This window comes from Onychostruthus taczanowskii, unplaced genomic scaffold, assembly GCF_017590055.1.
Source record: "Onychostruthus taczanowskii isolate IOZ18803 unplaced genomic scaffold, ASM1759005v1 scaffold2, whole genome shotgun sequence".
In the NCBI taxonomy this organism is placed as follows: domain Eukaryota; kingdom Metazoa; phylum Chordata; class Aves; order Passeriformes; family Passeridae; genus Onychostruthus; species Onychostruthus taczanowskii.
In genome coordinates, this window is record NW_024499239.1 from 17857832 (window position 1) to 17884124 (window position 26293).

A 26293-nucleotide genomic window follows, 5' to 3' on the forward strand; every position below is an offset into this window, starting at 1 on the left:
TTCTTTTTTCTTTTGAAACAGACTTTTCCTCTGAAAACAATTTCAATGGATAATTGAACTTGTTGCCAAATTCAAATGCTGTTACTTTCCCAGATAAAAAATTAAGCCTTATGCTGGGAAAACAAATCTAGTTTTGAAAGTTTGAATGGAATTCAAGTTTACCTTTCCAGATTTCCTTCTGGCCCGGTTCAAAGCTGGACTACGTTTCTGTGATGTGACACTTCTTCAAAGGCATTGGAGTCTGATCCTTGTGTCCCTTCTGTGGGTGCAGACCTGTGCCTGCTCACAGCTCCCACAGCCCAGCACGGGAGGGCCACCAGCTCAGCGGGGACAGGGCACAGGCTGTGCAGGTGCTGTGGGGACACTGACAGGGAGGTGAGCCCAGCCACACATCCCAGCCTGCAGGTGCCTTCACAAGGAAGCAAAATACAGAAATGAACTGTTGTGAAAAAGCCACTTTGGATCAGTCAAGAGCTCTGAAATTAAAGTCTTTTGAGAGTACAGAAATGTTTCACTTCCACGGAAGAAAGTGAAGTATGCAAACATGATCAGACTGAAATGCATTGTACAGTTCAAAACAAAATTAGCTGAATTTTAAAGAAAATTTGTTTTGCATACAAAGATCTTAAATTATTTCTAATTGCAAATAAAGTCTGAATAATTATAAAAACATATTAACATAATTAGTTTATATTGATACTAAAACACTCACTAATCATGAAGAATTGTAGTACAATTTAAATACAAAGCCCCTAAATATGATCAGAAAGATTATGATTCATCATTAGTGAGGTAAAACCACTCTGAAACTTCTTTTTTGGTTATGTGTCTCTATCTAACTAGTAAGTTTCCCAGTCAAATAATGTGTAGCAATGTTTTGTTTTACTCAGGAACCTGTGGAGCTATGCAGATTTGTACTCTTCATTCAATTCATGCCTGGCTTTATCATTCTGTCAGCAGAAATTAATTTCTTCATTAATTTAAGCAGAGTCTTTCTTCACTAATGCACTTACCATGAACAGAGCATGATGGAATGTCACTCCCTATGACTGTCCAAACCATTTTATGATCCTTAATTTAATTTTTAGGCTCTCTTCATATTTGTCCTATCTATGTCCATGCAAGCAGGGGATTTTATTATTAGTATTGAAAATATATGACTGTGTATACTTGGTTACTCATCCTATGTGTTTTGCGTGGAAGGACAGCAACAATTTTAACAAGATCTGATAGCTGCTAAGATCTACTGAGGCTCTGTCAGCACAGCCAGTGGCCCTCCCTGGAAAAGGCTGGAGCATCTGAAAAGTAGACAGACATGGAAAGAAAACTGCAGAACTAGTTTGAAATCCTAACAGCAGTGCTATCCAGTGAGTCTCAGGTCAAACCATACAGGCCCAATCTAGAAGGATCTATTTGGTTTAGTTATTCTGTTTTCCTGATTCACAGAAACAGGAAGCATTAAACCACCCCAAAATGGACTTGCAAGACATGGGTCAGAATTAAATAAAAATCTATTTTCTTGGCTAATGTCCACATCATGTCTCCTTGTTTCTGTTTTCTCTTGAGATCAGTGAGAATGAATCTTGATGTGTTGAAAAGCTCATTGTGTTAAAAATATGGCTTTACTGTACATCTCCTAATGCCTTAGTGCTCATGTTCTGGCTCTGGCTACTCCCAGACAGTCCAAATAAATCAGTGGGACTCAACCAGGGAGGGAGAGCCTGAATTTACCTTATCAAGTTCTTCCAGAAAGGCCTCTACTTTATTTTTCATTCTGCAAAGCACGTGAATGCCTGTGCTTTGGCCACATTCAATTGTATATTTTCTCTAGGAGAAACAAAGCTCTTCCAGGTAGTGGTTATTGAGTGTATTTGGACTAGTCACATATATATACAATTAATATTCCTCAGCAGCGGTGAGAAAACAGATGTCAGCTCTACCTAGAATCCACCCAATATTCATATTGCCTCTTTAGCTAAATGTAATTTACACTTGAACAAATATTGTACAGTGTGAGAATATTTTGAACAGTAAAACTGCACATGAAAGGGTAAAAATCTTGTATTCCTTTGTAAGATCATAAATGAAACACATAATACACAATGGTGTGCTGCTGATGTAACTTCTTTGGGTTTTTTTGGTTCAAGTAAACATGGTATTTGTGAATAATGCAGCAGAGGTGAATGCATATACTTCATTGTTTTAAAATATATCATTATGTATATAGTGCTGATTAAAAAAAGAATAGGCATTTCCACTAAAACTATCCAGTGTTTTTGCAGTGTGGTTGTAAAAACACAAGTCTGTGACATGAATATTTTCTCCAAATATACTTTATCCTCAGGGATAGGAAAGAAACTGGAAATAAACTCTCTCATGGTGTTGTTAATAAGTTTAACAGTGGGTTTATTGCATGAAAAATTATCTGAAGACAATACAAACAAATTTTGTTTTCTGAAAATAGTTCATATCCTTATACTCAAATTCTGAGACAATGTGTAAGAGCTCCAAAGTATGGTGTGGTAATAAAATGAAAGAAGTGCTCGAAGAGTTGGAAAATATTTTTTTTTTCTCTGTAAAAGAAAGTATTCTCTTGAGAATTGAAGCATGAGTAAAGAAAGCTATTTTCAAAAGAGTAATAGTCATATTACTGATACTGAAGAAAATGTCCTTCTGCCAGCCATAGCATTATCTCAGTGGGTCTTTGCACTAGAAAAATGTCATTAGCTACAACACCCAGGCACCACAAGAACAAGACACGCCATGTTTTGGAGGACAGGAATTTAATACTCATGATGTCCTTCCTTGCACCAAGGAAATGGCTGTGTTTGAACTTGATGATATTTTCAACATTGGAAAATGACAGAGGTCATGATGAGCTGTAATTCTTGCAAGAAGTAAGTGGTGATATTTGGCACTGAATTTTCACCAGAAAAGATAAAAAAGCACATACAGAATGTGGAAAAAAATTTGAAATGAATAAAATTAGCCCAAAATTTTGAGAGTGTGAGATTAAAAGCATCTGAGGAAAACACCTGGGGTGTGTAGCTAAAGTAGTACCAAGGTGGCAGTGAACTTAGCTCAACCCTTCACAGTTATCAGGGAGGTGCTGCTCTGCCCTGGATGGAACTGTTGCTTGTAGCACCTTAGTTTTACTCAGTGAATTTGGTATTAATCTCAGCTGCAAGGTAGCCCACTTTTCATTCTGTATATTCTAATATTCCAAGGGAGGAACTTCCTGAGTTTGTGAATCTGAAATGCTGGGAGTACGTCTGAACGATCAAATGAGACTGAATTGTCTCCCTCCAGTGAATAATCCCTTTCCAGAGAGCCACAGTGGCTGCAAGCCTTGCTCACTTTAGATGCAAGCTCAGGCATGTTTACATATTTCCTCAGTCTTTTAAAATTGGCTTTATTTTCTCTTGCAAAAAATGCATTAGAATCATTGTACCTTAATTTAAATAAGGCTCATGAGGCTGTTAGCTATAGAAAAAAAATTGGTTTTTTCTTAATGAAGCTATGAAAATGTAACATCTCACTTTCTATTGAAGTTAAATATAGAAATTAGAAAATCTGATCAATTGTTGTGGCTATGATTTTTAAGCACTTATTTAGCTTACTAGTAATCCATCTTGAACTCCATGTTCTAGTGTCTCATTTAATAATTTCATTTGTATGGAAGTCCAATTTACAAATAATCTAATTAAAAAATTAAGTTGCTCTAGTCATTCAGAGCAATAAACCCAGGAAAGAGCGAAGTGCAGAGAAATAGAAGTTATGTGGGCAATAAAAAAATATCCTTTACATAGCTACAGATAAATGCTTAATCTTAGTTTTACAAAAACAAAATCATTCTTCAAACTGATGTATTTCCAAACATGTCAGATTTCAGAATATAACATAGTCAAGTATTACTGAAATGTGACTTGACTCAAATTGAGATAATTACAGACTGTTTCAACAATTTCTCACTTGTTTTGGCAACTGGACTCAGCTGAATGACTGCAAGGTAAAGAACAAATTCAAAATAAGGTTTTTTTAAGGAACGTGCTTGTCAAAACTTTAGCAAAATAAACAGAAACATAAGAAAGTTTGAAAACAGAAGAGTGACACAAAAACCACCAGCATGCTGTGCTGAACTTTTGGATTATTTTCCATATCAAAGAAATTAATGAGATTAACATGTTGTCTAGGATATTTTCTACTTTGTGTTAAATTCCTACCTAAATTAAGGGTCATCTTAGACAGCCCAGTCATGCACTTGGAGGGATGACTGTGGGAACAGGATTTAGGTGGATATAAGTTTGTGTGGAAGGGGGTTTTGCTAAACTGATTATCTTGTTCATCAGACCAGTACTGGCCTGCAAGGACTGCAAGAGAGTGTCCCACTGTAAAACCCCTGAGCAGAGAGCCCAGCTGCAGGCTGCTGACACACAATCCTGCTTCTCACACATCTGGGCAGCCCCAACTCTCACAGGATTCAGCTCAAATTTTTTTCCCAATTTTCAGTTTCCAAGTTATAAATCCTTTCCAAGGTTATGCATTTTTATTTCAGTATCCAAATTCTAAAGCTGCTGTATTCACCACCTTTGTTTGCTGCAGAGCAAAGTCTGCTGCTCAGCTCTGTCAGCTCTGGGCTTGATTTGTCTCCGGAATTACCAGGAAGGTGGTTGCTATGCTGCACTAATGAAAGGAGCAACCATATTTCCTTGAAGGCAGTATAAGCAAGCATAAATAAACAAATTCTTTGTAGTGTTAACAGTGTAAATGAGATATTATTGCAACAGAGAAAGTAAGATATTAACCCGTTTTAGAGGCTTGATAGCTATCAACCTTTCAAATGCAAAGCTTAGCTTGAGATGGATAACTTTTTTGGCAAACATTTATATTATGAGTTTTATAGAATTTTCTCCTCCATCTTGATGTGTCACACATTTTTGTTGTGTTTGTTCTTGTTACCATATTTTTGGGTGGATGTGGGCCAGGCTGCCCAGAGAGGCTGTGGCTGCCCCATCCCTGGAGCGCTCAAGGCCAGGTTGGATGGGGCTTTAAGAAGCTGGTCTAGGGAAAAGTGGCCCTGCCCATGGCAGGAGGGTTGGAATGAGATAATCTTTAAGGCCCCTTCCAACCCAGACCATTGTATGGTTCTATGATTTTTCCAGTGATGGTGTGTCTCCACAATTTTGCTGGTTACTGTTACATCAATGACAGGTGCATAGATGAAGGTCCATGGCCAAAGCCAGGAATATAAGTTTTAATTTTAAAAAATGTTGTTATGTTGCACTAAACCTTGTCATCTCTGGTTCACTGAATTTAGCTCTAAGTGTGATTTTTTCTGAGAAGTAACCATAAAAACTGTATCACACATTGTCGTGTTTGTATTTCAGTGACTTTGCATCAGTTTTATTCAGGATGGTGGAATTTTTTTAAAACCACCAGATATACCAATGAAGATTTGAAGGTCATGCTGTGTTGAAACTCATGTAACACCAATAAAAATGGCATTTCTGAGAAATGAAATCTCATTCTCCCTACCAGCAAAGCACTTCAGTGTCTAGAGCAGGCTGTGCTGTCAGATTTTCCTGAAGTGCAAGTAAATCCATTCCACTTCCAACCTAAAATGCAATCTCTCAAAACAAACTTATGCTAAAATTATGAAATACTCTACAATATTAGCATTATGTATTGCATTATGGTGGAAAACTTTGATGATCATACTACCTCATCATGGGACAATCTTCCATCACTGTAACAAAGTACGGGAATTATCCTGAAGAGTGACTACTGGAAAAATACTAACCATATGTTATTACATATCTGTAGGTAGAGGCTGTTACTTACTTGAATTATTCAGTGTCCTTTTAGTACATCTCAATATTTCCGGAAAATGCTGAGCAGTTTTTGCTAGGGGCTGAAAAATGCTAACTTTTGTCTTCTTACTTGGTTAGGACAGAGATATATTTCTTTTTGGAGATACTGGGCACTGAAGACATTGATCTAGGATGAATTGAGGAACAAAATGAATGCAGTATATTTTAAAGCAAACTTCTTCTTTGTTAGCTATTAAGTATATTTGGTGTTTTAAGAGGAAAAATGAAATACCACATTGTAAAAAGATACTAGTTGGACACACTGTAATTTCTTTTCTTATCTGATTTCTGATTCTGACTTAGCACACTACAAACTATTTTCCTTTTCTTCTCTTCCTTTATTTTGCAGTTAACTTTGACCACTTTCAAATATTGCGGGCTATTGGGAAAGGGAGTTTTGGAAAGGTAAGAATCAACTTATTTTTAGCAGCTTAATGTCTAATAGGGAATACCTTTGTGTTTTTCTGGCTTGATTATGGTGAAAGAATATAGGTTTTGTAACCTTTTCCTTAAGGATATCTGAGCACCAGTATGAACTGTCTCTTCATTAATTTATTACTATTATAATCTATTAACTAAAATTAATTGAGCAATAATTATTATAATAATTAATTATCCCAAATGGAGATTAGCAGAACTTAGAAATCTGTCCTAGAAAAAAAAAATAAACAAAAAGGTAGGAGCAGACTACTTCTTTAGACAGTCCACCAAAGTGATCTTGTTCTTAAATCTCTGAGCTTATTTGTGTCTTTAAAATAATTGCAGTATTTTAAAGGCATTTTACATAGAATAAATCCTTTTGGGACTGTGTAAACTGACATACAATATAATTATGATCACTGAGTAAATGTTTGTTCAATTCAACAGGATTTTTCTGAAACAGAGAAGATTAATGGTTTGTTTACACTTGAGCAGACAACATTTCTTTCCTGCAAATAGTGATTATAACAAGGTTTAAAATCTACAATATAAAACCACAAGCCACATATAACACAAAGACACAAAGTCAGAGAAAATACTATTTAAAAATATTAGAAACCACTTCTCACAGGACTACATCTGAAGGTGAAATATAAGTGATACTTGATCAGGTGACTGATCAACAGGTGTCTGGCTCTTGATTTCAATGATTCCTGAGTATATGGCAGCTCAGTGCTGGTAGGCACTTCTGTAGCCATGCATTAAGAACACACAAAGGATTTTGCTGGTTCTTGGCCTCCATGCAGAACAATGACTTTAATTTTAGAGAGGCCAGAAATACTTCTTGCAGAACAGCATGGTCCTTCACGGCACAGTCCTTATTCAATTCAGTAGTTTCCAGCAGAAAACTCTTTGAGGTCAATAAGAGTATATCCTATTTGGGAAAAAAGTACTTAAAAACCCCTTAAAATCAGGGCAGCAGAAATCTGTGGTTGTTTATTATCACAATACAGAGGTGGAATACCATGTAAAACTAAATTAAGGTCCAAGAGTGCAACTTAGGTACATGAAAAAAGTTAGACATATCCAAATCATGTTGACACTCACAGAGGAATAGCTACTTAGATCAGAGTTCAGCATTTTTGGCTTCAGATTCCCTCTTTCTGAATTTACTTGGCAAATTTTTAATATACAAACAAAACTTGTTTCATCAGTATTTCTAACCTGCTCCCTTCCAATATACTAGGAATTATTAGTAATTGGAATATGCTAAACATAACTAATGTAAAGGTCTTCCACAGACAAATAAACAAACAATTTCCTGGATTTATGAAGACCAAAGCACAAGCAAAGAGCTGCCTTCACTTTCAGGGTAGTGCCCTGCACCTTGCTTGGGCACCACTGATCCCTGCCCTGTCTGTGCCCTTGGCAAAGCAAGGTCACTGAAGGCAGAAAGGCTCCTTTCAGGGTAGCGCCCTGCACCTTGCTTGGGCACCACTGATCCCTGCCCTGTCTGTGCCTCTGTGGGTGTGCAGCAGACAACACACCAGGTCTGTGCCAGTGTCTGTCTGCCCAGACAACACCCCAGGTGTTATCCCTGGGGCATTATCTGGGCACCTGCGTGTGCCCAGCAGTGTGGGAACTGCTCCATGAGCGGCCACACACATTTTGCCACAGCTTGCCCCATCGCTTGGCTTGACCAAAAGAGCAGCCAGCTTACACAGAAGATGGTGCTAGCAGGCTCACACCTCACCTCCTGTATCTGTCCCCAAACACCTAACAGGGTGCAACCTGAGCTCTCAAAGGACACCTTTGAAGTGAGCCTGGCTTTTTCAGAAAAAAAAGAGCATGCTTGGGGTTACTCTACCTACCCTCCTCAAAACTGCTGTGGTGTATCTTTCCCTGAAAAATATGCAACAGTTTATAGGAGATGGCACCTGCTCTTAAGGACTCCCTAAGAGCTGGGTACAGAGGCAGCCGCTGAAAGCAGGTGGCCACTTGTCAGAAAAGACAAGAACTTGAGATACAAAGAATTTGGTACCAAACGGCCTAGGAGTTCCTGCGACAGCAAATGTTGTGACTGTGAACTGAAAATGCCAGAGGCAAGGCAGGGAGCTGATTCCTGAAGCCAGCTGGGGGGACAGGTGCCAGGTGCCAACCCCAGTGGAGGAGCTGAGGCGCTGAGCATCACCTTGAGCAGCACAGGGGCTCTGCCACGCCAGATACCTCCTGCAGCAATACCCTGTACAGGCCTACGGTTGCTGTGGCAACCAGAGTAATTTAAGAAATACTGAGAGAGAGAGACAGAGATATTGTACCAAGAGCGATAAAATAAAAAAAATAGAGCAGGTCTTAAAACATCCTATTGCTCTCAGAAAACAGAAAAGGCCACAGAGGAGCCATAAAGGAAGCAGGCAGTTTAAGAAAGCGTGGTACTGAACATGGTGTTACGCTCTGCAAGATGCTAGAGCACAGCAGACCCCGAGCAGTAAACACCCTGCAATAGAGATTAACAGTCTTGCATCCTTTTTTGACATTTTCTGCTGCCAGGTACTTCCAGAAGGACAATAATAGGAAAAGTTGCCAGCAATGAGGTTTGTAAATGAACAATAAAGGCAAGACTGACTCACAGAGACAGACATTTGAAATGGTGACAGATTTACCATGTTTTGCTTTTGGCTATGTTATAATAGGTCATTTTAAAATGGGTTTCTTTCTTTCCCTTGCCCATGGAAGGAAAAACAAGGTGATTTGTCAGAAGCCTGTACTCATCTGGGAAAAAGAAACCTGTTACACCATGGTCTTTCCTGTTGCATTTGACAACTGCAAAATAAGGATTTAAGTTTAGAGGGAACTCATACTTTAAACATTTTCTCTGAGGATCATGCAACTCTATTTTCACCAATACAGATTCCCCAAAGTGGGTTCAAGAACCACACTTATATAAACCTGTAAAAAATTAGATATTTTTATAGAAATATAGAAACATTCACCAGTTTCCTGAGTGCCGTGGAGAAGAGTGAACCAAAATCAACCAAGCCTTCATAAAGTAGGCTTGTTTTGTTTTCCTGTATGGTGTGAAAGGGTGAGGGCTCCTTTGCAAGGGCGGAGACAGTAGAAACAGGACTTCTGTTAGAAGTGCTGTCTCCTGCTTCATCTGGCTATTTTTTTCAATATTGTTATGTGTAAAGCTATCACTCTTTTCAAACAAAATATTGCAAAAAATTATATATTTGAAGATCATCCAATAAGTACAAAACCAACGAGAATTGAAATGCAAGAATTCTCATTGTCCTTTACTGCAATAATAACCACATAATTGCAGGGTTACTGCTGCAAAATAATTTGTATTCAGGTGTAACAACTAGTTCTCAGAGATATTATAGTACCAATTTTCTCTGACTTCTCTGTTCGTGGGAGTAGTTACATTAAACAATCTAACATCCTTAAATTGAATTCAAATTATAATTTCAAGGTACAAACTCTCTCCTGTTTGTCTAAGATGCTGAGACACGAGACCTAGTTCTGATTCATTTGGTTGAATAAAACAGTGACTTCCTGTGATGAAGTAAAATTGAAATTACAGTCGTGTAAACCATATGGGAGCCCAGAATCATGTCTGCACTGACTGAGGGTAAATAGTATGCAAAATACTTCAGAAAAAATATGCTTCTATCCCAAAAGCAACATAACACACAACTGCAGAATATTAATATTTTTTGACAGTATTATGACCTGGTTTTTAGCTTGAGTTAATATGAAAGGATACTAAGCAGATGCTTTGGCTGCTCCAGATGTCATGCTTTGCTCAGGGGAATCTGGGAATGAATCTCCCTATTTAAAGGAAATCCCCTGGCAGCCTAAAGACATCCATTCTCCAGCTTCTTTGAGTAAATCTTGCCAGCTCTGCTTGTAGGCTAAGACTATGAGAACGTGTTTTTCAGAGCACTTGGGTAGGACAGACCAGGGAGCAGTATTTGGGTAGGACAGACAAGGGAGCAGTATTTCAGGCAGATGCTCAGTAGCAGGTTCATCAATTCCCATCTGGAGTGTATCTGATTTCTGTCGTGTAGCCCTCTGTGCTGGGTGAGAGCTTCTGCCCATGCAGTGCCACAGCCCCTCTGCTGGGCTGGGACTCCTCAGGGCTGCCCCATCCCATCTGCTGCTGTGAGATGCCAAATACCGTACAGGAGCACGGGGGAGTGAGAGCCCCAGCTTCCAGCTCTCCATCTGACACTGGCCTCATGCAGAGGTTTTCTGGCTCTGGGTTTGCCTCTCTCCTCTTTTATCACCTGTTGTGAAACCACATCTTGTGGCAGTCTGAGAAGTCTAAGTACTCCTGTGCTAAATTTAGACCAAAATTGACACTAAGTGCACCTTGTTCTTTCCACACCATGCACATAGCAGCTGTAAGTCTCTTCTAGTGGGAAATAGGAAAAATCTGTGTTTTGCAGTAGGTCTGATGTTTCAGCCATCACCATCTTTTGCTCTGGGAAGAACTTTGTTGAAGCTACCCATGGGTGCTCTCTGCCAACACAGCATTATGAAGCTTCCTTCAGCAATCTTCTCCATTTTTTTTGCATGTGAAATCAGAAGAAATCCAACATGGTAGTTTAGAAGTGGGCCTCAGCACATGTTGCTCTTAAAAAATGAAGTTTAGCTCTGCAGCCATAATCTATTGGCTTCCTCCCACAAATTCTGAGAGAAAGTGGCCTCAAGTCACTCTCTGGTCAAATTTCTTCTAACCTGACAGGTTTTAAGGCAGCTCACTGTTACCTTCTACCAGAAATAACAAAAGACACCACCCTGTGATAACAACTAAGTAAAAAAAAAAAAAAAAAGCCTTTAGAAAGGGAATATTTTCACAAGAGATTTTTAAAAATAGCACTATACCATTCCAGAGAAAATTAATGGGGTTCATAATGCCTGCCTTTAAACATGTACAACACAGATGCCTATATCCAAAATGGCAATCTACAGACTCTTTAGGGGACATTAGAGGGAAACTATTCCTGGTACAGAGATAGTCCCCTGTACTTCTTTAAATCCATATCTTATGGAGATGGCTGCTGTCCTTCTCTACGGACTATGGAGCTGGATAGTTGTTGAGTTCAGAACACATATTTGCTCTGAATCATCACACTGTCTGGCCTTTGGTAAATGATATTCACAGAAAAATGGAGGGAGTGTGAGTGTGACAGGCTTCCATACTGATACATGTAAATAAGGCAATTCTGCACAGACTTTCATCATAATGAGTCATCACAGAATTTTTTTGTTGAGGTTCCAGAGCACCTGTTTATCCCTATTTTAAAATTGCTCCTTTGCAATAAAACCCCCCCCAGCTTAAACATTTCTCATTAAAACTGCATATGTGAGAAGGGCTCAAGGGCTTTTCCTTTCTTTCTTGCTTTAGTGGAAAGTTTCAATCCACTGATATCCTGCCCAGGAGAAGAGCTGACAGCCAGCAGGTAGAAGTGCCAGGGAAGATCTCCAGTACAATCCAGTGCTGTCATAGCAATGTCAGGCATTTTTCACAATAACATCAACATGGCTGCAGGTTGTGGTTCCTGATTTTTAGTAGGAAGTAGCTTCATTATATTCATTAAAATCCTATTGATTTTGTAACCATGTTAAAGGATTTGCGTAGGTACACATTGCTAGAAAATGTTTACTGTCATTCTGCTTCGAAGCTGTGTGTTAGGCAAGCTTCTACCAACAACAGAAGGTCTGTTTCAGCTGTGCTGAGCACCCTTGTCTTTACTGCCAGGTAAGAGAGCTGAGTGCCTTCTGGAGTCCCAGCAGCTTTGCAAAACTGGTTTACATTACATATTTCGGTGCTGCATGTGATCTTGATTTGCCACATTGGTCAAACCTGTAATTCTCAGCTGAGTAAAATCCCATTCTCTCAGCAGTCTCTCTAGTCAACCCTTCAATAGGGAGGTTTTTAATGTAATGGACTGGGAGGCTTCTGAAAACACCTAACTCTTGGCCAAGTTGTACGTGAAAATCATGATTCAAATTAAAGTACATGGCTGAATTTCTGGACTTAGGTTCTAAGCTAAAATCTCCAAATTTTGCACTTTATAATTTGACTCGTTAAAGTGGATTCTCCACATATTCTATGACATGATGTCAGGATTTGCCCCTGAAAATTCTGCTTATGCTTTTGAAGGACCTGTGGGAGCTTGAACAATTCATTTTCATCCCTACTTTTCCCACTCAGTTTCAGCTCAATCCCACTTGCTACTTTTTCTTCCTGCAAAAGGCCAAACACAATTCCCCATTGTTCCACAGCCAGGGTTCTTTCCATACAAATGTGGACCTTTAGTTATCTTAAGAGCATCAACAATTTTCAGATCTTTCATAACAGTCCAAGGTGAAAAATGAAACAAAACTTCAGTACTCACCATTGTGCAACACTGATGGGCTCAAAACAGAATGTTACCATCCCTGTTTTCCTTAATAGCAGAACATCTCCTGATATTGGGAAAGGTAATTAGAAACACTGCTTAATCATGCCTTATCATTATAGGTTAAAGGTGCTCTATTAACTCCTCTATTTGGAGTAGATTTGTGCTCAAGGACACACTTTATGAAAATAGAGTTTCAGAGAAGTAACCATGGGTTGACTTTACTGGCCCTGTTCCTCCCAGATTCAGCTGTGGGAAGTTACTCCTGATTGTTCCTAAATATTGGGTGCATAAGTTCCTTAAAATCAGACACAAAGGAATTCTTTTTGGCTGTCACTGGTTTGTAATCTGATCTCTTAACATGAATTCATGAGTGTATAGTATAATTTTTTGTGTGTAAAATATGGGAGCATGTATGTGTACATGTATGCGTATGTATTTAAATACACAAATAAGAGAGCAATGCCCACACCAGGTGAATCCAGAATATCTTTAAACATAGACACTGCAGGCCTGAGATACCTTAACCAGATATTTCCAGTACATTTAGAACTGTTGCCAAAAATTGTACTTAACTGATGCTTGGTTGTGGTGCTTGTGCCACTCTCCAGCTGCATTCTCAAAGTAAAATATCATGACAAAAGGAAATTCAGAATTCCTGTGGAAGTTCTCTTGACTAAGATTTTCCTCATGCATTTACATTATTTGGCTTTTGTCAAAAGAAAAAAGAAAAAAAAAAGATAAAGTAAAAGCAAAAGCATGGATGTTTACTGCCAGAGACTAAATCATTGTAATGGTCTCCTGTGAATACAGAAATATTATGATGAATACCTGTATGAAAATTCTTTTCCTTTCAACAGTAATTAAGGGAGCATAATTCTGATATTTAGATGAAATATTGAGCCTTGGGAACACAGGCAAGGTTTATGATGCAGTAATCAAGATGTGAGTATTGACTTCTGGGAATGAGGACAATGACTGAGCATTTTCCTAGGCAGGAGGCAGTAATTTCTCTGAATAATTAAATAGTCTGTGATTTCAGCCATTGCAGCATATTACTCTCAGCTTTACCATGTAAGTTCTGAAAGTTATGATATTTTTCTGGGTCCCCATTTTATCTTATACAGGGTTGGGTTTTTGTAAATTTTTAATTACAGTCTATTACAAAGAATCCTGCAGAGCTGTGAAGTGAATGTGTTACTCAGTTGCAATATCCAGATCTGAATTATTGAAATATCATCAAAGACTCCTTTTTTCCAAAGTCACAATTGAATTCACTTTCTCAAGGTGTCAAAATTTTTCTTTTACTTTGCTGCCAATTAGGTGTGCATTGTACAGAAGAGAGATACCAAGAAAATGTATGCCATGAAGTATATGAACAAACAGAAATGCATTGAGAGAGATGAAGTTCGCAATGTTTTCCGGGAGCTGCAGATAATGCAAGGCCTGGAACATCCCTTCCTAGTCAATCTGTGGTAAGAAAATCATTAAAATGCTTTCATGGAGCTCTCATTTTCTCCTTGTTGCTGAATCAGTTCAGAATATGGAAGGCTGGAAAGCTGAAAAGAAAAAAAAGATTTTTGGTGACTTCCTTTGTTAAAGGTATTAGGTTTCACAGGGAGTTTTATTTTTCATTAATATTTTTAAGGTGGTTTTTTTTAATTTGAATGTTATATTCAGACATCATATTCATCTGTTCATTTCTGCTTTGGTTTCTCTCCAAATTGTTACAACACTGTGTTGAAATGTGTTGTCCTGTCCCATTTGTTTTTGACAATAGCTGGACTCAACCTCTCTAATAAAGCTGTGGAATATCAAATCCAACCATTTTTATTTTTTTTTTAAAGTTGATTCAGAGAAAATTCAAAACTCAATTACTTTCTAAAAATTACTGTCACAGGACAGCAAAAAAGTACCTTTTTGTCACCTGGAATTTTTCTTATCTTCTCCATGCTAGACCCTGAATCTTTTGGTCACACATGATTGTGAGAAAATGCTGGTCAAGCAATAACTAGCTTCAACTACACCAGCAGATTAAAATATTTGCTGGCTCTTATGTAGTGTGGTAATGCTTGCTGGCTTTTGTAGTGATTGTAGTAATGGGATGCAGAGTTTTCTTCCTTATCTAATGACCTGTGTCATACAGAAAATGAAAAGATGGAGGGGACATAAACCATTATAATATGAAAATTATTCATCCTGTGAATAGCTTGATTGGCTGCAGATGGTTACAATGCACACTGATCTTGTGTTTTGTGAGTTTTAGCTGTCTTACTTGAGGTCACTGCCCAACCTACAGTGTTCTGCCCATCCCTTAGCTCACTCCTGGTGCAAGGTTAGCACCTTTCACAAATTAAATCTAAGTTGTGTTCTGTCTTGAGTGAACACAGCTTTAGTATAATTGCACTCTAATATAAAGCATTTGAACCCAAAATTGATTCCAAATTGGGTCCAAAAGGACCTAATTATATACATATATATGTGCTTTTCACTTGATATGAATGATCTGAGCTAATCTATTACCCTGTTGAAGGCTTTAAAAAAATACATCATTGTGACTGCAATACAAAACTTTCCCAGTATATTTTCCAAGGTTCCAGCTAGCTGTAGTCTTGGTATTTCTCTATTAAAGATGTGGTATATATCTTAGGAGCCTGTGGAGTTCTCTGTTAGGTGTTTGTCTACCTTTTTTGAAATTCCACAAACTTTTGTTCTTTTTCAGGAGGTGTGGAAGTTTCCACTGTGTAACTAGACACTGCACAGAAACAGTCATAGGTTAATGTGATCTGAGAGATAAACATAGCAGTGCTGAAAGACTGAAGATCAAATATTTATTGTGAAACAAAAAGAATGCTAGATTCCCATTACTGAGTTATACTCAGATGATAAATAGTCTTTCTAATTTTCTTTTTCTATACCAAAGATTAAACTTGAAATAAGCAATACCTTAAATTGCACTGGGCATTATGATGCCTTTCATCCTTCCTACACTTCTAAGATACCATCACAGGATATCAAGACTCAAATGTTATATTATATGTGTGTATGAGAAATGCAGAAAATGAAAGAGAATTACAGTACTCTAGAGTTACAAAATATTTCAGGCAAACAGGACACTATTCAAGGTGCTTCAGTGCACTAACAATGTTTTATATTTGCTGTCTCTAGCAATGGTTATATTTGACCAATCTGTCTACAAGTACTGGTCCTGACTGGTGACAGGACTAGAGGAAAAGCCATGAAGTTATGTTAGAGGAGGTTTAGCTGGATATCAGGGAAAGGTTCTTCACCCAGAGGGTGGTTGGGCACTGGAGCAGCTCCCCAGGGAAGGGGTCACAGCAGCAGCCTGACAGAGCTCAGGAAGTGTTTGGACAATGCTCCAGGCACATGGTGTGACCCTTGGGGTGTCCTGTGCAGGACCAGGAGCTGCACTCGATGATCCTGGTGGGTCCCTTCCAACTCAGGGTGTTCAGCAGTTCTGTGGTTTTGTATGAGGCTCTACTGACATTTAGGGACTCAAAATAATACAATTGGAATTGTAGAAATTTTTCAAAAAATACTTTCATTGACCCTTATTATTTTCACCTGAAGTGCTCACCTCAAACACTGCTCTGACTGCAGAGTGAGCTACTGAACTGCTGGAGAACCTGTATTTCACCCTGGGACAGCAAAGGGAATTCTTGAGCCTGAACCTTCCCAAAATTAACCTAGTCTACCCTGAATAACTCTTTCCTTGTATCAGGCTTAAAATATGTTTCTATAAAAAAATTAGCCTTGAACAATCCTAAATTAATTTAAATTAACTTGTGGTATATTTCTGGAGTGTCTACACTTGCAGGCTGCAGTAGAATTTTCCAGACCTCTGACTTCTCTGTCTCAAATTTCAGCTGAATTTCAAGATATTCTACTTGAAATTATCTTCAAATAATGAATCTTATCTTCAAATAACGAATTATTGTTATCTTCAAATAATGAATTATCTTCAAATAATTATCTTCAATATATTATCTTCAAATAATGAACTTTGTTATTGAACTGCAACAAAGGTGAAGAACAAAAGATCATAAATGATCCATGAATAATGGTCACATCTGTTCAAGCCATATGAAGCTTTTAAACATATTATGTTTCATTTATTTAATATTTGAAACTACATTTTTATTTCTACCATGGGAAAAGGAACACTGCAAGTATGAATAGAATAGTCATTAAATATGTTGTTCCCAGAAATAATTTCTTAAAATAACATTTTCATTGACTGTTGGTGAACTGGAACTCTGTTTAATGTATTTCTACTTGCAGTTTAGATGCAATAATAATTTGCATCAAATACATTTACACTGTAGTTATAACTTATATTGGATGATTGGCATTAATCCATGAGTTTTGCTCCTATGAGTCAATTCCTGACACACTAATGGAAGGAAACAGTTGAATCTGCATTTCTTCTGTAGCAATTGCAGCTAGATTAGTTTCATTTTTCAGAATTGGATTTTGCTGTTTTGTTGATTGAACTGTAAATGCACAAAGGAACTGTAACAGGAACTACTAAGCTTGCATTTTTTCAGAAACAGGAATATTAAGCTAACAGGGAGCAGTAATGTCATGGTGTAAGGGGAATAAGACCACTTCAGCTTGTTTAAATACCAATGTTCTTTTGGCCTAGTCTCTCCTTCCCGGCTCTGTCACACTCTCTTAGGGCTCATATCAGTTTTTGGAAATCCTGTCTAAGGTAAGATTTTGGTGACTAAAATCCTGAAATTAAAATATTTTTATTTTTCATAAAGCACCATTTTCTGTAAGAACAATTTCAATGTCCTATTTTTTTCATTGTAATGAATTGAAATTAAATCCTACGTCTTTCAATTGAAAAAGTCAAATCCTAAATCAATATTGAAAAGTATGTTTGGAGGAAATTCCATCATGATAATCTTTTCATGAGTTTGTGGTAATTTCCATGGTGTGAACAGCTGATGTTCAAAAGTTTATTATCTGGATTTCAAAATAATATTAAAATAGTAATAATTCTCCTAACAACTCCTTGAACATACTAATCTGTCTTTGAGAAATTACATGACCAAAAATAAAAGCTGGCAGTTTAAGAAACAAACATGAATACTGGAAAGTCCTTTAGTTTTTCATGATAACTGAAGAAAGTAATGAGATGTGTGTATACAATCCTTCATCAGTTAAATTCTTGAGGAGAGAACAAGAAGAAGGAAGAAAGTAAATGTTCTGTGGTGGGTGAATCTATCAGCAACCACAGCCTACACAAGAATACAGAGAAGCTCATACAAAACAAGGGTAGCATCTCAACTCTGAAAGATCTTTATTAAGCCTTCTGAGGCTCATGCATCTTCTCTGAGCTTTATTAAATTTAACTTCACAATCTCAACTTATAAATCACATTATTTGAAGTATGAACTGTCTTTCATAACATCTGACACAGAAGGAATCATTCTTCTGTAAATGCTCATAAAAGCTTGGAGGATAACAGTGTTTTTCAGGAAGGGTTTGGGGTTGATTTATAGCCTTCATTTTAGAAATGAAATTGAGTAAATGCTTAAAGCCACTTTTATCACCTTTAGAGGCATTTCTGATAATAGAAATTTCTTCTTAAAATAAAATGCAGTCCTGTTTTTTATCACACCATTTTTTTTTTTTTTTTGTCATGGGCATTTCAAGCACAGATGAATGGGCTGTAGAAATGTCAGCTGCCAACTTGGTCCCACCTTGAGTCTGTTCCTCCCTGATATCCAGCATTTTATCTGTGTTCATCCTTCCCCAGATATCTGAGTGTCCCCTGGGCAAGAAGAGTGGTGTTTCTTTCATGTTTTAAATACATTTCTTACAACATGCATTAGGACTGAGCCAAGAGCCAGTTTGCTTGCCCCGTACCAGTGCAGGTAGATTTGGTATTATGTGCTTTGTCCTCAATCATGAAGAAATGTTTGAAGCATCCACTGGCTGCTCTGAAAACAACATGTCTTACCACAAAAGACAGATTTTCTTTTTCCCTAAAAAAAAAAAAAAAAAAAAAAAAAACCACAAAAAAAAAACCCCACCAAAAACCCATGTATCAAAGTGGTTTCTGTGCTGATGAGGAACTGAAAAAAAATTAAAAAAAAATTGGACCATTTCTTAAAAGTTTTGAAACATTGAAGTAATCTTATTTTTAATAGCCTTGCAAAAATTTTTTAAATTGCCAGAACATTTTGTAAAGCAACAGTGGGAGAAGGATAACTGTTTTCTTTTTTCAGCTTATAGGTAATTTTCCTAGTATAGACAAAATAGAAGGATTTATTTAACAAGCCACGAAGTGTTAGCTGCATTCTCTGAGTGGCTATATACTGTGATGTATTTTTCTTTTCACTTACCAGTCTATGGAAACTGCATGTATTCCATGACAGACCCACAGAAGTACATTACTGTTGCCAGCTACAGTGAGACTAAGTTTCAAATCCAGTGAAAACTGAAGGACACACATTGCAGCAAAAAAAGTTCATGGATTTCTGAGTTCATCTAGTATCTCAAAATGTCTTCAAAAGAAAGAGGACGTAAAAAAAGAGGAGGGAAAAAGGATTCTGGAGGCAAGAAATTATTTGTTCAGTCTCAAGTATTGGATGGGTTGCTCAATGTACACACATATACAGATACACAACGGGAAATTGACACTTCCCTGGGAAAGGTGCTCTTTCTAGACAAGGTCACCTTGGACTGTGCCCTAGTGTGGCTTTGCTCCTCAGGTTGGTATCAAAATGTGCATAAATCTACAAACTTAGGGAAGCAAGAGCACCTGGCCAAGTGCTTTACTGCTGGGTAGAGATGAAAACGACCAACCAAGGAACAGCAATTACCTATCAGAGAGCAAAGCAATGAGAAGAGGTAGTTTAGGTCCATCTCAGGTGAGCTTGTTTTGTGGCTGTGGTCTTGTAGCTGCTTAACTTGCCTTGATGTAAGTGACCTAATGTAGAATGAAAAGATTTTATGGGGGTGATTAAATTTTTTTTTTCTTACATGTGTTGTGACTGGTTTTCTGACTTCATGAGACACCACAATAAGGGCTGTGAGTAAAGTTCATGATCCAAGAGAATAATTACATTCAATTTTTGGGAAGGAACAGGGTGGTTGTGTTGATTCCGGTAGGACCTAGGCTGGGTGTTTGTAATTGGCCTGTAAGCAGTCAGTTCTGATGAAAAGGGAAAGAAACAGGGTGGTTGTGTTGATTCCTGCTAGGACCTAGGCTGGGTGTTTGTAATTGGCCTGTAAGCAGTCAGTTCTGATGAAAAGGGAAGGTAAACTGTACTGATGTCTGTCTTCATAGTATGTGGTGGAGTCCAAAATGGTAATGAAAGAATCCTGACACACATTCAGTTTTCCTGGAAAATAATGAAGGTGCTTAATCATCTTTGCTCTCTGGTTGTACCCAGCTGCTCCAATTGTGGTTTATGAGGAGCAAGAGTTTGGTGTCCTCTTCTTTGGCTGTGTCTGTATCAGTAACTTAAATCCAGGTATCCTTTCTGCACTCTCAAACCCAATATTTCATATTACAAAATGTTTTTAGGCCCACTCCCAGCCTCGCTGTGGGCTGGGGCATGAGCAGCATCCCAGAGGAGCCCGGGTGCAGCCAGGCTGCTCCCAGCAGTAGGAAACCTGCACTCCCTGTCCCTGGGTTTGGGAGCTGACCAGGAACAGACTTTTCTGTGCCATTTGGACTCAGTGCATTTGGAGAACAGTCACTGATGTGTTTTTATTGATGCAACATGTGTTTCTTTTGTGAATTTAGCTGAGGTTATGAACGCCAGGCTTGTAATCCTGATCTGTTCCAGATATCTGACAGTGTCAAAGTTTCTTTTCCAGCCAAGAAGAGATTGTAAATCAAGGGAGAAAGATATATTTAGCATCTTGCACAGATCTTAGATGGGTGAATTATTTTTGCTGTAGATGAAGCAAATGGTGAGTAGCTTTCTCAAATAGTTAGATTAATTCATCACTGCATTAATGTAAATCTGAAATAGGTGAAGATATTGAAAAAGACGGAAAAGAATTCTGTTCTCTAGAGACTTAGAAGAGATAATGATGGAGGAAAAAGGGCAGAGAAAGGTGATGAGGCAGCAGGAAGGATAATATAATTGGAAGAAAAGAGTATAGAATAGATTTGACTTGAGTTGTAAATGTTCAGGATATTATTTCTAGCTGTGGAAATTACATTGGACTCAACACTGCCAGCTGGTGACCTCTGGGTGTTTTGCTAAATGAATGTTAGCTGTAACATCATCACCAACTGATGAAAGCGTGATCCAGCAGTTACTTATTTTTTTGTGCTGATTTTAATAACCTAAGATAACAATTGACAGTATTGGGACACTGTCTGGATACGTTTTATTCTAGTGACTAATTGTTTCCTGTGAGAAATTGCTGTCACCTTGAAATATATATCTTTGGGCTCAACTTTAATACATTCCTCTTAAAAGTGGGAATTGGCCTTTGGCATAACGGCATAATTTAAGTTTTGATCTTTTTTGTATTAGAAACTGCTGCACAAGCTGTTTCATCTCCTGTGTGTCTCTCTGCACCCTGAGACCCTTCTTAGGAGCGTGTCTTCTGCATCATTCTTACTGAGACACACACACTTTATTTGCTGACCCTAATAAATTTTTCTCACAGAAAGCTTTCTCTGCAAGAGGAATCTTACTGTAAATATTGGGAAAAATAATCCCTACTGTTCTAAAAATTGTCATTTCCAGCCATGTTCCTTTTATAATTTTGCAATTTTTACCTTGTTTGGCCTTTGCAGTGGGGTAGCTGCTACCCAAAGCAGACCCTCTTGAGCCTGGAGTGAGTCTTGGCTACGTCTCACATTTGTGGTGTGGACAGCTGCAGGAATCCTGTGCACATTTATGGCAGGAATGAGTGTTATTCCTTTTGGGCAGATGCAAAGCTCCAGGGCGGTGGCAGGGCTGTTCTCAAGGGAGCATGAGAGCAGGGATTTGAGGCTCTCAATCTAATGTGATGTGAAAGAAAGAAGAAAAGCACTTAGATATAGCTTCAGTCTCTTCAATTGCCACTTTTGGCAAGCAGTGCTTTTTTTCCTTTTTCTTTGTTTTTTTTCTATTCTCTGCTTTAAAGGTTATGAATGCCAAACACAAACAAATTGCTAGAGTGTGCAATTAGACTGATAACCAAGGTCCTGTAGGTGAAGTGGTTCTTTTGACAGAGTAATGAGTACATCATGTAAATCTACAGTTTTCAGTCAGGATCAATTCTACGCTGTGGAAACTGGGACTGTAGTAAAGGCTCTGTTAAATGTAGATTGCACAAGATGCAGCTCAGTGCTGTATTAACAAAGCTCAGCCACAGTGGAATGGCCATCAGAAGGCAAAACTGTCTTGGACGCATTTGTAAAACCATCCAAAGTGTCACTGCAAAGTAGGTGATTGTTACAGAAGAAAAATAAGTCCTTAACACTTCCACTGCAAAACTTTGGTACCGAACAGATCCTACAGTCCAAAAATGTTACAGCTGTAGCATTTATAGAAACTTGTCCTGGTTTGCTTTTGAATATATTTGTGTTTTTAGTGATGATGCTTTTTCATTCAAACCAGAGAAAACACATAGGGGATTTCCTTTTTATTTATAACAGGCTGAAGGAAAAGTCAAAGCAGTGATACTAGAAACAAAACCAAAGCCCCTATGGAACTAGTGAGAGATATCAAAATAGTGGTAATTGAATATCTATGTGCTTCAGGTGATGTGTTATCTATCCAAGCCATATTTCCTTTTTGTTTCTGCAAGGATGTCAAAGGTATTTTTCAAGTTCCAAGTATTAAAAGTTGGGGATGATTTTTGCCAACTCTTCAAAAGGACAAAACAAAAGCTGAAAGCCTCTATATAAGGGTAAAAGAGATGTAAATAAATGATTAAATAATAGTAATAATAAAAATCCTGAGTGCAAGGCAATTTAAAATGTCCATTGTTAGAAATGTATCAGTGTGAATTTAAAATGGAAAATAGTGCAATTAAACCAAAGCAGGAAGTTCTGTAATGCATTAATTTTGTCTGCCTAGGAGAATCTTTGCCTTAACTCATTAAAATTTATCAAAGCTTTTATTAATTTACAAGTCAACTACAGATTTTTGCAGCATAAGTGTGCTTTTAATTCCATTTTATTGAACAAAAATTATATTTATTATACTTGTAAAGTGCAGTGAGAACCTGATATTGAGACTTCAGAAAATTATTAATGGCATCCTGCTTCAAGATTAATGACAGTTGTGCAGTGTAAAGTTCTAATTAGAAGAAGATCACTCTCATGTTTCATAAGTACATGACATATAAGGGAGGATTTAAGGTTCCTTTTTTGTGGTGATGTACATTTTACAAATTAACATCCTGAACAAAGAAAGGTTATGAAGATGACTATTTAAATTCCTCTGCAAAATGGATATGACCAGTAGGAAAATTACTTCTGCCTATCAAATTCTCTCTAACTACCTGAACCAGAATTTACCCAGGGTGCAGAGAGCAAATCCTTTCTTGCAAAAGCTGAGATAGTGGGATTGAACCTTGCTGACAAATGAGTAAGTGAAATAGACCTAACAGAGCAAATTCTTCTTCTTGACCATAGCTTTCACAGCCTGACCAAGAGATGGGCTGGGAGAAGGACAAGATAAAACACAGGTGCAAACAAAAATGGTAATGAGCCTGGTGAGAATGTGAACTGTGGGCTGAAAGGAGAAGGCATGTTTCTCCTTCAGTGGTACAAAACCTAACCTAATTAGAAAGTGTAACCAATATAACATATCAGATTCTTCAAGGTCTGGACTTCCTTTACTGATATTTGAAAAGAAGCAGAAGAGAAAATCAGGTGTTGTTTCTTGTCTCTCCAATGAAAGATAGATGAACAATAGATTTCTGTGTGGGTTGTTCTTTCTGTGGAAGTGGCAAACTCTGAAACCTTTTATAAAAATAATCAAATCTATTATAATATTTGTTCATCTTAACTTAGAGCACTTGAAATTCTCTCTTGAGGAAAATGTCCTTATTTGAAGAAAATATTCAAAACCTAGATATTCCTTCTTAGAGAAAATTTGATAATTGATAAATTAATAAATGAAATTGATAAATGATATGATAAAAAGGAACAGGAATGTTCCCATTTAAAGAGAATTTTAAGAAATAAGCTTCATAAGGAACTAAAAATGTAGAGATATAATTTAGAATTGACGAGATTGACATCAAAGAGGAATAAAATATGTTATGCTGGTCTCAAATATTATCCTTTTCATTATTGTTCCTTGCTTAGTAAATGGTGACATCTGTAGCCTTGACAGTGCAGTACTGCATTCCTAAGGGAAGGATAAGCACGGATCCTTTCCAGTCACTGCAACCAGCTCTGTGGAACTGACAGGTAGGACAATTTCCATTTCTTGTACCAGCTTTGCTGCATGATCCAGGTTCATGTGGTGAGCACCTGCATATTTTTGCTGGGTCTGGGAGGTCTGATGCAGCAATGCCTTCCATTCATCATCAGCTGTGGTGGAGTTGCCTGCATTTCTGCAGTCTTTAGCAAATTATGGTTTGGACCAAGCAACCTGAAGTGGTCCTATGCCTCCTCTAAAAGTCAGTGGAATATGGCGTATAACAAAGTCCCAATGAAATAATAATGACAAAACTGATAGTGATCCATATTTGGGATCACTAAATTACAGAATGGTACTAATGAAACATAGAGTTTTCTAGCATTTGTTCAAGAGGAAAGTGGAATTATAGTTGCAATGAAAAATTGACACTAGCAATTAGCACCCAAAGATATAAGAATGATGAGTCAATCTTTTAAAAAGCAGTGACAGATTGAAAATATCACTGTGACTATCTGGAGTCACAGAGCACAGGGTGTCTTTGGGACTAGTCTCATGCATGAGGTGAGTGCCTCATGCAAGTGTGCTACCAAAAAATGAACAGCTCTTCCTCCACACAGCAAGCAAAAATCTGTTTGACCATTGTGCACCTCAGCAGCCCGAGGCAGCTAAGCAGCACAACAGGATCCATTTAGACTAACAGGGAAAAAGTAATACTTTTATGACTCTCTAACAAAGTTCAGTGCTGAAGAGGAGTTTACACTTTTCTGCTGGCACTGCATTTTCAGCAAGCTTGTATTTAAGTTTCCTATGAGCTCTTAAAAGAACTCCACACAGTGTCTGTCAGTGTTCCTAATCAATCATGATCATTTTCGTGCTCAGCAAGGTCTGTCACTCACTTGTCAGATGTATGTCAGCAAGAGTCAGATGCTTGCTCAGATGGATCCCTGGGTTTCCTCTGTGGCTGGAGGAACCACGTTTAATACCTCTCTCCTTCCATTTTCCCTTCTCTATATAGTGCAAGAAAATCTTATGACCTTTCCAATAGGGTTTGATGTGCCACCTTCAGGATGCCCCATCAATAAATATAGAGCTGCCCGTGGTTCTTTCTTTAGCTGTCTATTTAGTGCAACTGATGCCAGTATCTGCATAACTAGTGGCAATGGTTGATAATCCCAATTCAGAATAAATTTATCTTTAATTATTATTATCACAAGCTTTGACAAGTATAGCCTGCTTTAATGACATCCTATATTCATTTTTCTGTGCCTGTTCTAATGAACAGTTTCATTTCACACTTTTTTTTTTTCTTTTATCTCTCTTACTGGTGAGACAACCGAAAATGTTTTGTCACTGAGTCTCTTTTGCTCTCCTGGTATGTCTGTGCTCTTTCCCAGGAACAAGAGAAAAAGAAGACCCTCCAGATTGTTATCCAGCTTCTGTTTAAGTAGGAAATCCTGGCTGAACAAAGCCTTTACAGTCTTGCAAGCATGACTTTGTTGTGAGCTATACAACACAAGAAGCTAAGGATGCTGTCAGCAGCTTGGTGGGGCTGTCACACATGATGGGGCTGGGGAGCAGTGCTGAGCACAGAAGGGGCAGGAGTCATGGCTCAGGCTCCCAGCCAGGCTGACAGCATGAGGCAGCTGGAACCAGGGTCCTGTCACTGCCACAGACAGACAATTTGGTGCACATCAGCAGAAATCAATATGCTCAATTTTTTTCCCTGTTTAATCAGTTGCGTGTGAAGTGATTCAGTTTAACATTGGAAAGAGTCTTTGTTTAATTAATTCATAACTCTCACAAGAAGAGGATGCAAAGTTATAATGAAATTGAATTATAGTGTCCAACAAGCATCTCCTTCCCTGAGACATGGTGGGTTTTTTTGCAGTCTAGAATTGTGGCAAAGAAAAAAGCCTATAACTATCCATTGTTTAATCTGGGGAAAAAAGTATTATTCTTTATCTCCTGTCTAACCTACTTGCAGAACTTCATTATATGATAAACAAAAAGTAGCAGTTAAGCTTTTAGGACTTTCAGCCATGCTATCCTTTCCCATATTCTCTGTGAATACTGAATTTGTACAATGAAGCTGCAGCAGGGTATAAAAGCATCATGTGTACCATTGTGTTTGCAGAGCCTTCTTCTAAGGGCAAGACTGGAAAAGCAAGATGTGCTGGTTTGTACCACTTTAAATACAGAATCTTTGGGGAAAAAAATCAGATCTGGA

At 37.9% G+C, this 26293-nt stretch overlaps 1 protein-coding gene across 1 annotated transcript in view; it reads left to right on the forward strand.

Annotated features, from left to right (window-relative positions):
- Positions 1-26293, forward strand: part of STK32B (serine/threonine kinase 32B) — a 157518-nt gene that overhangs the window by 21549 nt on the left and 109676 nt on the right. Inside the window, exons 2-3 of the mRNA XM_041402882.1 lie at positions 6220-6275; positions 14027-14178. Coding sequence (XP_041258816.1) covers positions 6220-6275; positions 14027-14178 — 208 coding nt within the window. The remainder of the gene's footprint in view (positions 1-6219; positions 6276-14026; positions 14179-26293) is intronic.